The sequence below is a fragment of the Dermacentor albipictus genome, unplaced genomic scaffold, assembly GCF_038994185.2.
Source record: "Dermacentor albipictus isolate Rhodes 1998 colony unplaced genomic scaffold, USDA_Dalb.pri_finalv2 scaffold_150, whole genome shotgun sequence".
Lineage (NCBI taxonomy): Eukaryota > Metazoa > Arthropoda > Arachnida > Ixodida > Ixodidae > Dermacentor > Dermacentor albipictus.
Window position 1 is genome coordinate 108181 of NW_027225704.1, and position 14099 is coordinate 122279.

Here is a 14099-nt window from a genome sequence, read left to right on the forward strand (position 1 = left end):
TTTCTCCATCTGCCACCCGGAACATATTTAAAGAAGAGAGAAAGCAGCCGGGGCCTTGAGATTTCGAAAATGCCGCGCTCTGAAATTTTCACATCAGCCATTGGGAAGATAATTATTATCCGTCACAAACAAAAAAAAAAAACAGCTTTGAAATGAGCATTGATAGTGGCCACGTTTTTTCGGGGCATGTCTTGATGAAATAATTGCAGTTCAGTTCGTTGGTTCAATTGCATTTGTTGGCTCCTTGCAGCATGTCTAGATTTCATATTTTTCAGTATTCCTAGTGTTCTCATTGTAGTATGAATAACCTGCAGATTTTTCGTTGTTGTTGTTATGCGTTATACAATGCTGAGCGATGTTTTTCCTTTCCTTGAAGCTAGCCATAGAAGTATAAAACTTTCTATAAACTCATTACAATAAGAATCCAGCATACGGTTCATCATCGGCTCGATAAACGTTCGGGAAGTGGCGACTTTTAATGCCGTGATCATGAAGCTTAACAGCAGAGCGTGTTCATCAGATATGCCAGGGGTGACGTAACGCAAGGCGTGAATCGAATCTAAGATTGAAATGGCGTTCTGAATTCTTTTGGTTCCAGATAGAACAAACAAAAATATATAAAAAAAGCATGTCATTGATTGTCATTCAAACCTCAAGAGCGCGTGGAGAAAGTGTTCCGGTTTACATTCGGCAAATCGAAATGAACGGCTAAAATTAACCTATCGTCTGGTTTCATGCGGGAGATCACGTGCGCACGCAAATTTCTTCGTACGGGAATTTTATGAAGTGAAGGCGGCTACAGATCATTTCCTTTGTCTAGTTCATGTTCGTAGGCGCAAATTGCAAACGTAATACTTGGAGGAACGTTTCCACTAATCTACAGGGGCTCTCTCATTTCTCCGATTGCTCGCAAACACATTGCATTGCTAGTCGTGACGTTTCACAGTGACGTTTCACCATGCCCGTCGAAGTTGATTACCAGTACCGCGCCAGCGTCGACCGGCCGGCGAAGCGACGAACTCAGCAGCGCATGCGCGAGGCCCTACAACACCCCAACCGAGCTACCCTGCTTATCGGAGAGAGCGAGTGCGCGTGAACGCGGGCTCGTCTGACGATCTGGATTAAAGAAAAAAAAAAAGTGTGTCCGAGATATTGACAAAGACAAGTGGTCGCTGTCGCTCTGAGTCTTAGCGCGTTATAGAAAACGTGGGATGGCGGTGCTTCCTCGAGGGTCTAAAAGTACAATCTTCGAACTAGCGCTCCCGGCGGAACGTGGAGCTAGCATCCTTCTTCTTGGAACGGTTTGCAATGGACTGCTTGAATGTGCCGACCACGCGTCACGGGTCGCGTATAGAGCCAACGTTTGGCAAGAACGCGTCTAGCACAACCGATCGCGGTTGCGATAACCCATCGTTGGTAGCGAAAAAAAGAAAGAAAGAAAAAAAAAACACCTACCCGCAGCTTGTTAGCAGTAACCGTAAATGTGGTTCTAAATATAGGTTCGCTGGTCACTGAAACTTTCTCATAACGCACACCACTGTAGTCCAAAAAGAACAAAGCACGCACAATGGATATGATACAGCCGTCACCGCATGATTTCGCGTTTTCCTTATTGCATTACTTTCGTGGGCATGCGCGCTAGGGCCACGCAGGCCAGGAGGCAAGGGGAAAAATAAATAAGAAATGATACGCGATCCTCAGCATTGACTTGGCTGATGTGGCACTCGCATTTATGTTCTTTACCTTAGGCGAGCGCAACGCGCCAACTGAACTCCAATTTCCCATAACGGAAATTCGTATTTGGCCATTTGGTTGTATTTTTGGCTGATGTTCGCGTTTTTCGCCCGAGCATGCGCTTCACTGCGCCGCTCGTTGCCCCTTCAATGCGGCTTCACTGCCCTGCAGGCGTGTTCTGCGTCAAGCCGAACCACCAGGCAAAAAGCCTGGGCGCCGCCATCTTGTTGAGAGCGGCGCCGGGGACACAATCGCGCCTAGCTCATTGAGTTTTCCCCCAAAACTGAACGAAATAGCCTTATTTAAATGAGAAAGATGCCGCGAGTGCCGCAACGAAGGACCTTAAGGATTACCGAAGGGTAACTGAGGGCGACGCGACGAGCTTTGGAAAGAAGAATGATGGGTGTAGCGCTACGGGGGATAAGAATAGAGCAGATTCGGGGGGTGAGCGAACAAACGCGAGCTAATGACACCTTAGTTTAAACCAAGAAAAAGAAATGGGCGTGCGCAGGGCATGCAATGTGGGGGGAAGATCATCAATTAAGGGTTACCGACTGAATTCCAAGAGAAGGGAAGCGTAGCACGGGGTGGCGGAAATTTAGGAGGGCAGATTAGATTAGGAAGGGCGCAGGCACTAGACGGCGACCGTGACCGGGCTTACACGTGACCGGGGTGCTTGGAGAATAATGGGAGAGGTCTTTGCCCTGCAGTGGTCGTAGCCAGCAGGATGATGATGACGAAAAGGTAGCAACAGGTATTCATAACATACAGGTTGGAAAGCTGAGGCACCTCTGAACCCTTGAATATATTTCGCCACACTTGGCCATACGACAAGTTTGTTTTCGAGGCGCTCGGTCCCACTGCAGCGAAAATGTTGCCGGAAATCGGGCACTCCATTTTTGTTTCATAGGGAACCTTTCTTCCACTAGGGCAGCGGATTTTCGCAGGGCGAGCTTGCTGTCGTTTACGGATCAAAGCGATAGTGAACTCCAAAATGCAGTGTTGGCTTTGAGTGGGACTTACATTGATTGCAAAACCCACGGCTAATCACCCTTCCCCCCCCCCCCCCCCCAAGTGGCTCATTACAGCAGACAATCGTTCAGAAACACCGGCATCGTTGCGTATAGTATGGGAATGGTGCGTGTCACGTGAGTGCTCGCTTCGAGCTTGTGTTCTTCATTTTGATTGAATGAAGTCTCACCTAAGTGAGCGGGGGCCGATCCCGGAGGTAGTGCAATACCGGGCCGACCTGCGGCGGAGGTGAAGCAGGCTTCAAGCACTCCGCCAACTTCCAAAAATAGGTTTAATATCGTGGGTCCATATAGAACCCGTATCAGATATTAAGCTGATAAGAACAGAGTTTTTTATTCATGCTAATTACAATACATCAAAAGATACGTGTTACGAAACCAAGGGGAAAACGAGTAAAAGGTGTATAATCTAAAAACGCAAACAAATGGCTAAAAAAACTAGTTAGTGGTGTTAGTAATAAAAGACTAAAACTGTAAAGGTGTAAAACAGTGCAAAAATGGCGCTTCTCTAAAAATATAAGATCGTCTAAGAGGTGCCGACATGGGCTCTAAAAATCTTTGTAGAGGCGCTTATTGTGTCGCTGATGCACAGGCGTTTGAGAGTCCGTAGGTATGACCTACTGCACAGCCTGCGCATCACCCGGTCGTTCCCCACATCCCAGCTGCCAAGGCAGCCGACGACCACCGCGTCCACCGTCACGCGCTGGAACCGCCGGAGGAGATGACGCTGTACAGGGGCGTACTTCTCCTCCTTAGCCTTCCGGGCGTCCTGGAACGCCTGCAGCCTGTTCTCGAAAGGGCAGCAGACGTCCAGGATGAGTGCCTCCTCTCCACGGGCCAGTACCAGGTCGGGCTTGAGTGATGTGTTGCCTACGACCTGGTTCTCCGCAATGACTGTAAACCGACCCAAAGCAGCCTTTTTTATTCTGGCGACGATGGTGTTATGACGCTCCGTCATGGCCCGGCTCTGCCGCATGCAGTGGCAAAGTACATGCGGCAGTGTCTCCTCCCCATACCCGCAGCGTCTGCATCTTTTGTCCGCCGCGGGTGCCCAGAGTCTTGTGGCGTTGAGGGGGAGGAGATTTAGCCGGGCTCGATGAATGAAGCGCCAGTCGATGAAATGGGTGTAGCGGCCGGACCTCATGAAGTGGGTGTTTGCCGGGTCGGCCGCCACACACACCATCGCCTTGCCTTGGTTCGGTTTGTCTTGCAGAGATTGGTCCCTTTCGGTGGAGAGGAGCGCCCGGATGGTCTTGACCAGTTTGTGGCGGTTCCTCGCTGACACAGAGGCCTCCCCGCAGTTGATGCGGGCTCCATGCTCCAACAGCTCCCAGGCGACGGAGAGGCGACGGGAGGCTTTGCGGGCCTCCGTCCACACAGACTGGACCTGTGTGGACGTTTGCCGAAAGTCGCCCTCCGTCTCGCCTGAGAGGTAGGCCTCCATGTCCTCGGTGTTCGCGGGTCGTCTCAGCCGCCTTGACACTACGCCCTCGAGCTCTCCTGCTGCACGCTCCCGGACCTCCACGTCGGTCGACGTCAGTAGTTTGAAGGCTCCATCCACCCGACAGATGTCGCTGAGCTCCGCCGCAAGTGGGATCCCTGCACTGCCAGCCTGTGAGCTTCCGTACAAGTATTCATTGGAAGCCCTGGCTGGCACGTACAGGGTCTTCTTGATGAGCGGGCGGAGCTCCTCGTCCAGGCGTTGCCACTCTCCCTTGCTGGCAAGGCCCACCCGCATGGCAAAGTTGAGGGCTGGATACAAAAATGTTTTGATAGCATCCAGCCTCTGCCATGGGGCGAGCATAGAGGAGAGTAGCTTTCTGCCCAGGTGGATGGCCTCGTCGACCGTCGTCTCGTCCGGTAGCACCCTGAACCCCACTGGACGGCCCAGGAACTTGTGCCCCTGGAAGTCGCCAAGTGCCGGAATCGGGTCGCCACCCACGGTGAAAGAGGTGGGCCGTGTACCCACGGGGTGGCGACCAGACAGGTGTAGAGACCGGCACTTGGCGGCGTTGAGTCGCAGCCCGAGCTGGGCAGACAGGGCTGTTACACGGTCCAAGCGGCTCTGCAGGGTGGCGGGATCCGCGGCCAGCAGCGTCAGATCATCGGCGTAGGCAAGGATGTTGTGCTGCCTATCGCCTCCCTGTACTGCACGGATGACCGGGTCCACCACCAGGTTGAAAAGCAGGCCGCTCAGAGGACAGCCCTGTCTCAGCCCAGCTCCGATGGTGATTGGCTCCGTAATGCCAGCTGCTGCCACGACGCAGGTGGTGTTGGCGCGGTAGAGGTCTTCCACGATGGTAGCAAAGGCCTCCCCCGCGCCGGCGCCGCGGACAGCGTCGACGAGGGCCTGATGGGCGACCGAGCCGAAAGCGTTGGCAAAATCGAGGAACCCCACGCACAGCTCCCCACCTCCTGTCCTAGCATCATCCAGGCGTCCCTGCAGCACGAAGTTGTGTTCAAACACCCCATCGTGCGGCAGGAAGCCCTTCTGACACCTGGACAGTACCGCATGGTCGCCCAACCACCTCTGCAGCCGGGTGGTGAGACACCCGGCATACAGTTTGGCGATCGTGCGACCAAGGGCAATGGGTCGCCAGTTTGTGGGGTCCTCGCGGTCGCCCTTCTTGTAGATCAGGATAGTCCTCGTCGACTTCCAGCTCAGGGGCGTGCGGCGGTATTGGAGGCATACGTTGTATACCGCCGCCAGGAACCTGCCCTCAGGGTCCACCTGCCTCCAGTGGTGGTACGTGAGGCGGTCCTCCCCTGGAGCTGTACTCTCGCATTTACGGAGCTTGGCTGCGACTTCTTCCGGTGTAAAGGGGCACAAGTCCAGTTCTTCGGTGGCTGGAAGCCTTGACCTCAGGATGCTGGTATCCACGGGTGTTGGTGACCAGAGGTTCGAATAGTGGTCCTGCAGTGCGTGGGGGTCGATCGGACAGAGCTGGGACGGGCCTTCAGTGATTAACCGCACTGCCCGGCGCCGGTTCCTTCTGTATAGAGTTTGTATCTGCTGGGGGTTGTCGGGGTTCACCTCGCGCCTCCGTGATTGGCGCGAGTCCCCGACTGGCAGCCGCAGGTGTTTGGTTGCGGCTGCAATGGCACGGTCAAGGATGTTTTCGAACCGTGCCCACTCCCCAGCAGACTCAGGCAACCGGCTCAATGCCCGCAGCTCTGCCGTTTCGTCCGCTAAGGTCCACGCACTGCCCTCTGGCCGTGTGGTACCAGCGTGTTCGTCCTGGGTCCCGAAGTCCTGGTTGCTTCCGTCGTGGTCCTGCACCTCTGCCCTGCCTGGGGAGAGCTCCTGCATGGCCGCCGGCTCGTGAACCTCGGAGACTGGTGCTCCCGGGCTGCCTCGGTTGGACGGCAGCGATGGCGTTGGAGAAGAGGAGGCCGAGGCCGCGGTCCGCCCTGACTGGTTTGGCGTCCGCGGAGAAGGTGCCTCGGCCGTCTCGCCATCGCTGCTGTGTCCAGGTGTTCCCCGAGGTGCCACGGGAGACGGCTCCTGGTCGGCGGCCTGCCCGGTTGCCACTGCTGGTGTTCCAGGAGGGTCCTCAGCGGGACCCTCGGTGCTGTCCTGCTCTGCTGCGGGGGTGCTGTCGCTGTCCTGCTCCGACGCACCAGTGGCAGCACCCGCGGCGAGATCACGCCTGGCTGCCAGTGCCGCCTCCCTCCTGTGCCACTGCTCGTGGTTGCCCAAGCCCCTCCTTGTGGGGAAGGACATTGGGCAACTGCCACACTGGTGTGGCAGGGCAGCAGGGGGGGCGGCAGTCAAGTTGGCTGCAGCCAGGCAGGCGTGAGAGGCTGGTCGAAGCCCTAGTGTCTCGCCGCAGATGGTGCACACGTTGATGGTGCGCCGGATCCTGGTGCCGTGTTCAAGTTCCAGGTGCCGCTGGAGGGACTGCCGCCGCGCTGTCCATTTGGCCGCGGCATAGGCAGCTCGGCAGCCCTCTTCGCAGCACCGGACCGTTTGGGGCACGGGAAAGAACACCGTGAGGGTGCCATCCTCACGGGCCGGTTGGCGTTCCTGCCCAGGGGTGATGGGGTCGCCATCGTCTTCAGAGATGTCATGGGCCGTGCGGCCGTGGCCCCCAGAGTCCATTGGATGGTCTTACCTTCCGGACCCGGCGGCTCTCCTCAAAGGAGGCCAGGTCCGGAGGCTAGGGGGCCACCAGGGGTGGCAGCTAGTGGGCCAGGCCCATGACAGACGATGGCGAAGGCAGGGGCCAGCCGGTTGTGCCCCAGCACAGCACCAGTCGAGACGGCAGGACCAGCAGGCACCCCGCAGGCAGGCAGCACCAAGCAGTGGTCAGGCCGAGCAGGGCAGGAGTCTCCGAGGGGCGGCAGGCAGCGCCAGGCAGCGGCAGGACCAGGAAGCGGGCCGGTGTGGGTCGTCCAGGGGCCACCAGGTGGCAGCACGCGGGCTGTCCTGGAGGCAGTGCAGCAGGGAGCCAAGGGCCTGGAAAGATAGGGCTGGGATAGGGGAAAGACCTTGCTATAACCGGAGCAGGTAGCCGGGCGCCTCTACAAAGATGAGTGTGTCAAAGGCCGGGCAAGCCAGCTGCATTGACTACACTTTGATCTTAGCCAAAAGGCCGAGAAGCGATACTACACTTTGATCTTAGCCAAAAGGCCGAGAAGCGATGTCTTTCACTTCACTCCATTGTACCACTGCCTTGTGGGTGCCCTGGCGACATTGGTAACCTCAGCAACAGCGTGGGCAATCTTATAAAACCCAGCCCGTCTAGAGACTCTATGCTCTCTATCTCGCGAATCAACTCGCGACGCCTCAGTCTTTCACTGTTAACGAAACGCCGTCGCGTAGAAACGAGACCCGAGCGCAAGCTTGTTCGCAAGGCAAAACCAACGAAGGCAACCTCGTAGAAAACGGAACAGGCGAGCGGAAAACACGCGCAAGGGGAATGCTTACTTCCGTCTGAATGCGACCGCTCAAGGCGGCTTTCTTTGAGGCCTTCGTTTCAAGCCCGTGCGCAAGTGTAATACACTACGCGCATTTCCCTCATTTCCTTTTATTTACCGCAAGGCCCACTGAAAGTTTTCATACGGCACAGGCCGGGACGGATTGCAACGTGTCGATTCGACCGCTAGAATTAGGTAGCGCGCCTCATGTACGAATGAAAGAGAATGAAAAAAAAAATAAATAAATATAGAAAAGGCTGCGCACTCCTTCCAACCGGAAACATAGAGGGCAGGAAGATCGCCATGTGGAGCACAGGTGTTGTTAAAAAAGAAAGAAAGAAAGAAAGAAATAGCGCTACCCCATCATCTTTACCGTGTGCGTGTATACACACACACGCACACATATGCACGCGCACGCACGCGCGCGCGCGCACGCACACACACACACACACACACACACACACACACACACATACGCACACATGCTAGCATAGCTTAAGCACAGCTGGAAAGCTCAGCCTTGCGCAAGAAAAAAGGACCACGCCCTTTCGCAAGCCCCTTTGAAACTTTTAAATGAGAAACATGTGTACAGCGAGGTCGTTCGAAACTGGCGCGAAAACGCATCCGCGCCATCTGTGTGCGGAACTAGGAAAACCTACGGCCTTCGCCATACAGAAAGAAAGGTAGATGGCGCGAGCTAACGCTCCGTTGCATACTAAGAACGAGAGCTAGTGAATAATGGCAGAAACGTCTTGGGAAGAGAGAAAAAAACAACAACAACAAAAAAAAAGAAAGACACGCAAGTTGTTGGCTCGCGCAAGCATTCTATTTTACAGCGAGTAAAGAGCATAGCAACTTCTCACAAGAGCAGCAAGAAAGACAAGAAGAACGTGAGAGAGGGGGAGAAACAGGCGCGTTTCTTTGGAATGCAGAGCATGCTGCACACACTATGAAGTGCCAAAGAGACGGGGAAAGCAGATGGCGCGATTGTGTATGTCCTCAAAGCTTGAAAACAATTTCTAAACTACAAGGTGTGCCGAAGTCCGCCTACTCTCATCAGGTTGCTCCCGCCTCCAATTGCATTTAAATTAAAATTACAGTCGCCTCAGAGGCAGAGAGAGAGAGAGAGAGAGAGAAAATGTGTACACTTGCTTCGCGCAGCTGCACCCGTTCAAATTTTACAGCAACAAGAGCACTCCCGCAGGCACAAAGTCCGCTGCCGCGTCCGCCGGGGCGGAATGCACTCGCTTCCGTAAATTGTCGTGCGGCAGACTGCTGCATCGTAGCACACCTGAAACCGCGCAGACGTCAGCGATCGCCGCGAGATCGCTGCGAGCGCTAAAGTCCGAAACCACGTCCGCCGGGGCGGCGGGAGCTCGATACCCCTTCACGAAACTTCTGCGTGTACACCGCCGCACGGCCACGGCGGAGTCGCTGGCATCCTGCGCGCAGTTGCATTGCGTCGCGCCGGGAATCGTTGAAGCCCCACGCAGACGTCGGCGTCGGCCCCGACCTGGCTGCGAGCGCTCGAAGAGACCAAGTCCGAAGCCACGTGAGCCGGGGCGGTGTGAGCGCGACTAAGTCCGAGACGACGTCAGCCGGGGCGGCGTGAGCGAGACCAAGTCCGAGACTACGTCAGCCGGGGCGGCGTGAGCGAGACCAAGTCCGAGACTACGTCAGCCGGGGCGTCGACTAAGTCCGAGACGACGTCAGCCGGGGCGTCGAGCACGCCGCGGTCGCTTTTCCCACTCTTACTCGAAAAATGGCGAAGGGGCCGCGCTAGCGTGCCTTGAATCGGTGAGCGGCGGTACCGCGGCGATCGCGAGAGCTCAAATCGGCCGTGCCAAGGCCAAATATTGGCGCTCGGCTCGGCGCAGTACGCCGCCTTGTCGCACGAGTACGGCCCCGTGGAGGTCTGGTCACTTATCGCTGCTCTTATAAGGGGCCGTACCGCCCTGGCCGACGTTGTACCGTAGTGCCGTTTTCGGCTTGCGCGTGTTCGTGGTGGTGTCCGCGCACCGCTCCGCACTCGAGAATCGTGCCCACGACGACGCGAGCGCTCGGAAGAGACGCAAGTCCGAAACCACGTGAGCCGGGGCGGTGTGAGCGCGACTAAGTCCGAGACGACGTCAGCCGGGGCGGCGTGAGCGAGACTAAGTCCGAGACTACGTCAGCCGGGGCGTCGACCAAGTCCGAGACGACGTCAGCCGGGGCGTCGAGCACGCCGCGCGCGCTTTTCCCACTCTTACTCGAAAAATGGCGAAGGGGCCGCGCTAGCGTGCCTTGAATCGGTGAGCGGCGGTACCGCGGCGATCGCGAGAGCTCAAATCGGCCGTGCCAAAGCCAAATATTGGCGCTCGGCTCGGCGCAGTACGCCGCCTTGTCGCACGAGTACGGCCCCGTGGAGGTCTGGTCACTTATCGCTGCTCTTATAAGGGGCCGTACCGCCCTGGCCGACGTTGTACCGTAGTGCCGTTTTCGGCTTGCGCGTGTTCGTGGTGGTGTCCGCGCACCGCTCCGCACTCGAGAATCGTGCCCACGACGACGCGAGCGCTCGGAAGAGACGAAAGTCCGAAACCACGTGAGCCGGGGCGGTGTGAGCGCGACTAAGTCCGAGACGACGTCAGCCGGGGCGGCGTGAGCGAGACTAAGTCCGAGACTACGTCAGCCGGGGCGTCGACCAAGTCCGAGACGACGTCAGCCGGGGCGTCGAGCACGCCGCGCGCGCTTTTCCCACTCTTACTCGAAAAATGGCGAAGGGGCCGCGCTAGCGTGCCTTGAATCGGTGAGCGGCGGTACCGCGGCGATCGCGAGAGCTCAAATCGGCCGTGCCAAAGCCAAATATTGGCGCTCGGCTCGGCGCAGTACGCCGCCTTGTCGCACGAGTACGGCCCCGTGGAGGTCTGGTCACTTATCGCTGCTCTTATAAGGGGCCGTACCGCCCTGGCCGACGTTGTACCGTAGTGCCGTTTTCGGCTTGCGCGTGTTCGTGGTGGTGTCCGCGCACCGCTCCGCACTCGAGAATCGTGCCCACGACGACGCGAGCGCTCGGAAGAGACGAAAGTCCGAAACCACGTGAGCCGGGGCGGTGTGAGCGCGACTAAGTCCGAGACGACGTCAGCCGGGGCGGCGTGAGCGAGACTAAGTCCGAGACTACGTCAGCCGGGGCGACGAGCACGCCGCGCGCGCTTTTCGCACTCTTACTCGAAAAATGGCGAAGGGGCCGCGCTAGCGTGCCTTGAATCGGTGAGCGGCGGTACCGCGGCGATCGCGAGAGCTCAAATCGGCCGTGCCAAGGCCAAATATTGGCGCTCGGCTCGGCGCAGTACGCCGCCTTGTCGCACGAGTACGGCCCCGTGGAGATCTGGTCACTTATCGCTGCTCATATAAGGGGGCCGTACCGCCCTGGCCGACGTTGTACCGTAGTGCCATTTTCGGCTTGCGCGTGTTCGTGGTGGTGTCCGCGCACCGCTCCGCACTCGAGAATCGTGCCCACGACGACGCGAGCGCTCGGAAGAGACGGAAGTCCGAAACCACGTGAGCCGGGGCGGTGTGAGCGCGACTAAGTCCGAGACGACGTCAGCCGGGGCGGCGTGAGCGAGACTAAGTCCGAGACTACGTCAGCCGGGGCGACGAGCACGCCGCGCGCGCTTTTCGCACTCTTACTCGAAAAATGGCGAAGGGGCCGCGCTAGCGTGCCTTGAATCGGTGAGCGGCGGTACCGCGGCGATCGCGAGAGCTCAAATCGGCCGTGCCAAGGCCAAATATTGGCGCTCGGCTCGGCGCAGTACGCCGCCTTGTCGCACGAGTACGGCCCCGTGGAGATCTGGTCACTTATCGCTGCTCATATAAGGGGGCCGTACCGCCCTGGCCGACGTTGTACCGTAGTGCCGTTTTCGGCTTGCGCGTGTTCGTGGTGGTGTCCGCGCACCGCTCCGCACTCGAGAATCGTGCCCACGACGACGCGAGCGCTCGGAAGAGACAGAAGTCCGAAACCACCTGAGCCGGGCCGCGGCGGGAGCTCGACGCCCGTCACGCAACTTTGGCGTACAAGCCACCGCACGGCCGCGACTGAGTCGTCGCCACCGTCCGGCTGGCTGCACTATAGCACGCCGGGAACCGGGAAAGAACCGCGCAGAGGTCGTCGTTTTGCCGCGGCGTTGGCGCGAGCGCGCGAAGAGACAAAGTCCGAAACGGCGTCAGCCGGGGTGTCGAGCACGCCGCCCGCGCCGGTCGCACTCGTGCTCGGAAACGGCGAAAGGGCCGCGCTAGCGTGCGGCCCCGTAGGGGCACAGAAAGGCGATTGTTCTGGAAACCGCGCTGTCCATAGGCGAGAGATTGCCGTTCGCGCATTCGGTCGACGCGCTGCGCTTTCACGACTTCGGCATTGCGCTGCCGACGTAAGCTTTCCATCTCGCTCGCGGCGCTGCGAGGCGGCACGATTTTCGCCAAACGCTCGTCGAAAGTGGCACGAGTACGGCCCCATGGAGATTTGGGAACTTATCGCTGCTATTATATGGGGGTCCCAGAGAGCAGTCGCCCCCAAAAGCGACCTGGGTGTTTGATATGCGGCGGGCTTCGTGCCCGTCAAGCGTGTCCCCGGTATCGCTCCCGTGGATCCCACAGCTGACGTCTGCAGCCTCATCCGCTTGATGCGTTAGGGGCTGGTTGTCGGACGACGCTTTCTCCACGATATCGAGTTGTGTTCCGCATCGTCCTCGGACGAGTCAAATGCGAAAGCGCCGAAGGCGCGGGCGTGACCCGTCGCCTGGCGGCTTTGCCGTCTCGGCTACGTTGCAAGTGTCGGTCGGTCCACCTGTGCTGCGGGCTCAAGAGAAACCGCAAGCCGTGATCGAGTCGACACAACCAGTCTATCGAGAATGTTGCGTGCTTCTTGCCGCGTGGCGATACCCGGCCCTTCGGGGAGGGCGCCGTAGCGAGCTCGAACGCCGTCGTCTCGGACTGTGCAAAGTGCTACTCTTTGCAAGAACGAAGCGTGCTGGGGCGCCTGAAGGTGGCCTCGGCATCGCAAAAACGGCGTCCGGCCTGCTTGACAGGCGGGACGCGCAGTTGAACGATTACCTGGTTGATCCTGCCAGTAATCATATGCTTGTCTCAAAGATTAAGCCATGCATGTCTAAGTACATGCCGAAATAAGGCGAAACCGCGAATGGCTCATTAAATCAGTTATGGTTCCTTAGATCGTTTCTTCCTACTTGGATAACTGTGGCAATTCTAGAGCTAATACATGCAGTGAGCCTGAAGCCCTTTGGGCGACGGGTGCTTTTATTAGACCAAGATCGATCGGGTTTCGGCCCGTATTGTGTGGTGACTCTGGATAACTTTGTGCTGATCGCATGGCCACGAGCCGGCGACGTTTCTTTCAAGTGTCTGCCTTATCAACTTTCGATGGTAGGTTACTTGCTTACCATGGTTGTTACGGGTAACGGAGAATCAGGGTTCGATTCCGGAGAGGGAGCCTGAGAAACGGCTACCACATCCAAGGAAGGCAGCAGGCGCGCAAATTACCCACTCCCGGCACGGGGAGGTAGTGACGAAAAATAACAATACGGGACTCTTTTGAGGCCCCGTAATTGAAATGAGTACACTCTAAATCCTTTAACGAGGATCAATTGGAGGGCAAGTCTGGTGCCAGCAGCCGCGGTAATTCCAGCTCCAATAGCGTATACTAAAGCTGCTGCGGTTAAAAAGCTCGTAGTTGGATCTCAGTTCCAGACGAGTAGTGCATCTACCCGATGCGACGGCTCGGACTGAACATCATGCCGGTCCTTTCTTGGTGCACTTCATTGTGTGCCTCGAGAAGGCCGGTGCTTTTACTTTGAAAAAATTAGAGTGCTCAACGCAGGCGAGTCGCCTGAATAAACTTGCATGGAATAATAGAACAAGACCTCGTTTCTGTTCTGTTGGTTTTTGGAATACGAGGTAATGATTAAGAGGGACAGACGGGGGCATTCGTATTGCGGCGCTAGAGGTGAAATTCTTGGACCGTCGCAAGACGAACTACTGCGAAAGCATTTGCCAAGAATGTTTTCTTTGATCAAGAACGAAAGTCAGAGGTTCGAAGGCGATCAGATACCGCCCTAGTTCTGACCATAAACGATGCCAACCAGCGATCCGCCTGAGTTACTCAAATGACTCGGCGGGCAGCTTCCGGGAAACCAAAGTGTTTGGGTTCCGGGGGAAGTATGGTTGCAAAGCTGAAACTTAAAGGAATTGACGGAAGGGCACCACCAGGAGTGGAGCCTGCGGCTTAATTTGACTCAACACGGGAAAACTTACCCGGCCCGGACACTGGGAGGATTGACAGATTGAGAGCTCTTTCTTGATTCGGTGGATGGTGGTGCATGGCCGTTCTTAGTTGGTGGAGCGATTTGTCTGGTTAATTCCGATAAC

At 57.1% G+C, this 14099-nt stretch overlaps 2 protein-coding genes, 1 non-coding gene and 1 pseudogene across 3 annotated transcripts; all 4 read right to left on the reverse strand.

The window, feature by feature from the left end:
• Positions 1–2940: 2940 nt before the first annotated feature.
• Positions 2941–3130, reverse strand: LOC139053542 (U2 spliceosomal RNA). The gene has a single exon (XR_011510551.1). It is a non-coding gene; the product is annotated as a U2 spliceosomal RNA (small nuclear RNA).
• Positions 3131–3291: 161 nt separating this feature from the next.
• On the reverse strand, positions 3292–4569 carry LOC139053534 (uncharacterized protein T26G10.4-like). Its single transcript, XM_070530486.1, has one exon. It carries the CDS (start codon positions 4567–4569, stop codon positions 3292–3294), a length of 1278 nt encoding a protein of 425 aa, XP_070386587.1.
• A 242-nt stretch (positions 4570–4811) lies between these two features.
• On the reverse strand, positions 4812–6867 carry LOC139053535 (uncharacterized). The gene is made up of 2 exons (XM_070530487.1): positions 4898–6867; positions 4812–4830 (listed from the first exon to the last, which is right to left on the reverse strand). Exons 1-2 carry the CDS (start codon positions 6865–6867, stop codon positions 4812–4814), a joined length of 1989 nt encoding a protein of 662 aa, XP_070386588.1.
• Positions 6868–7178: 311 nt separating this feature from the next.
• On the reverse strand, positions 7179–7410 carry LOC139053544 (U2 spliceosomal RNA; annotated as a pseudogene).
• Positions 7411–14099: the final 6689 nt, after the last annotated feature.

Coding starts and splice junctions, on each gene's coding strand:
- LOC139053534 (XM_070530486.1), bottom strand. CDS start 4,569: ATGCTCGCCCCATGGCAGAGGCTGGATGCTATCAAAACATTTTTGTAT.
- LOC139053535 (XM_070530487.1), bottom strand. CDS start 6,867: ATGGACTCTGGGGGCCACGGCCGCACGGCCCATGACATCTCTGAAGAC.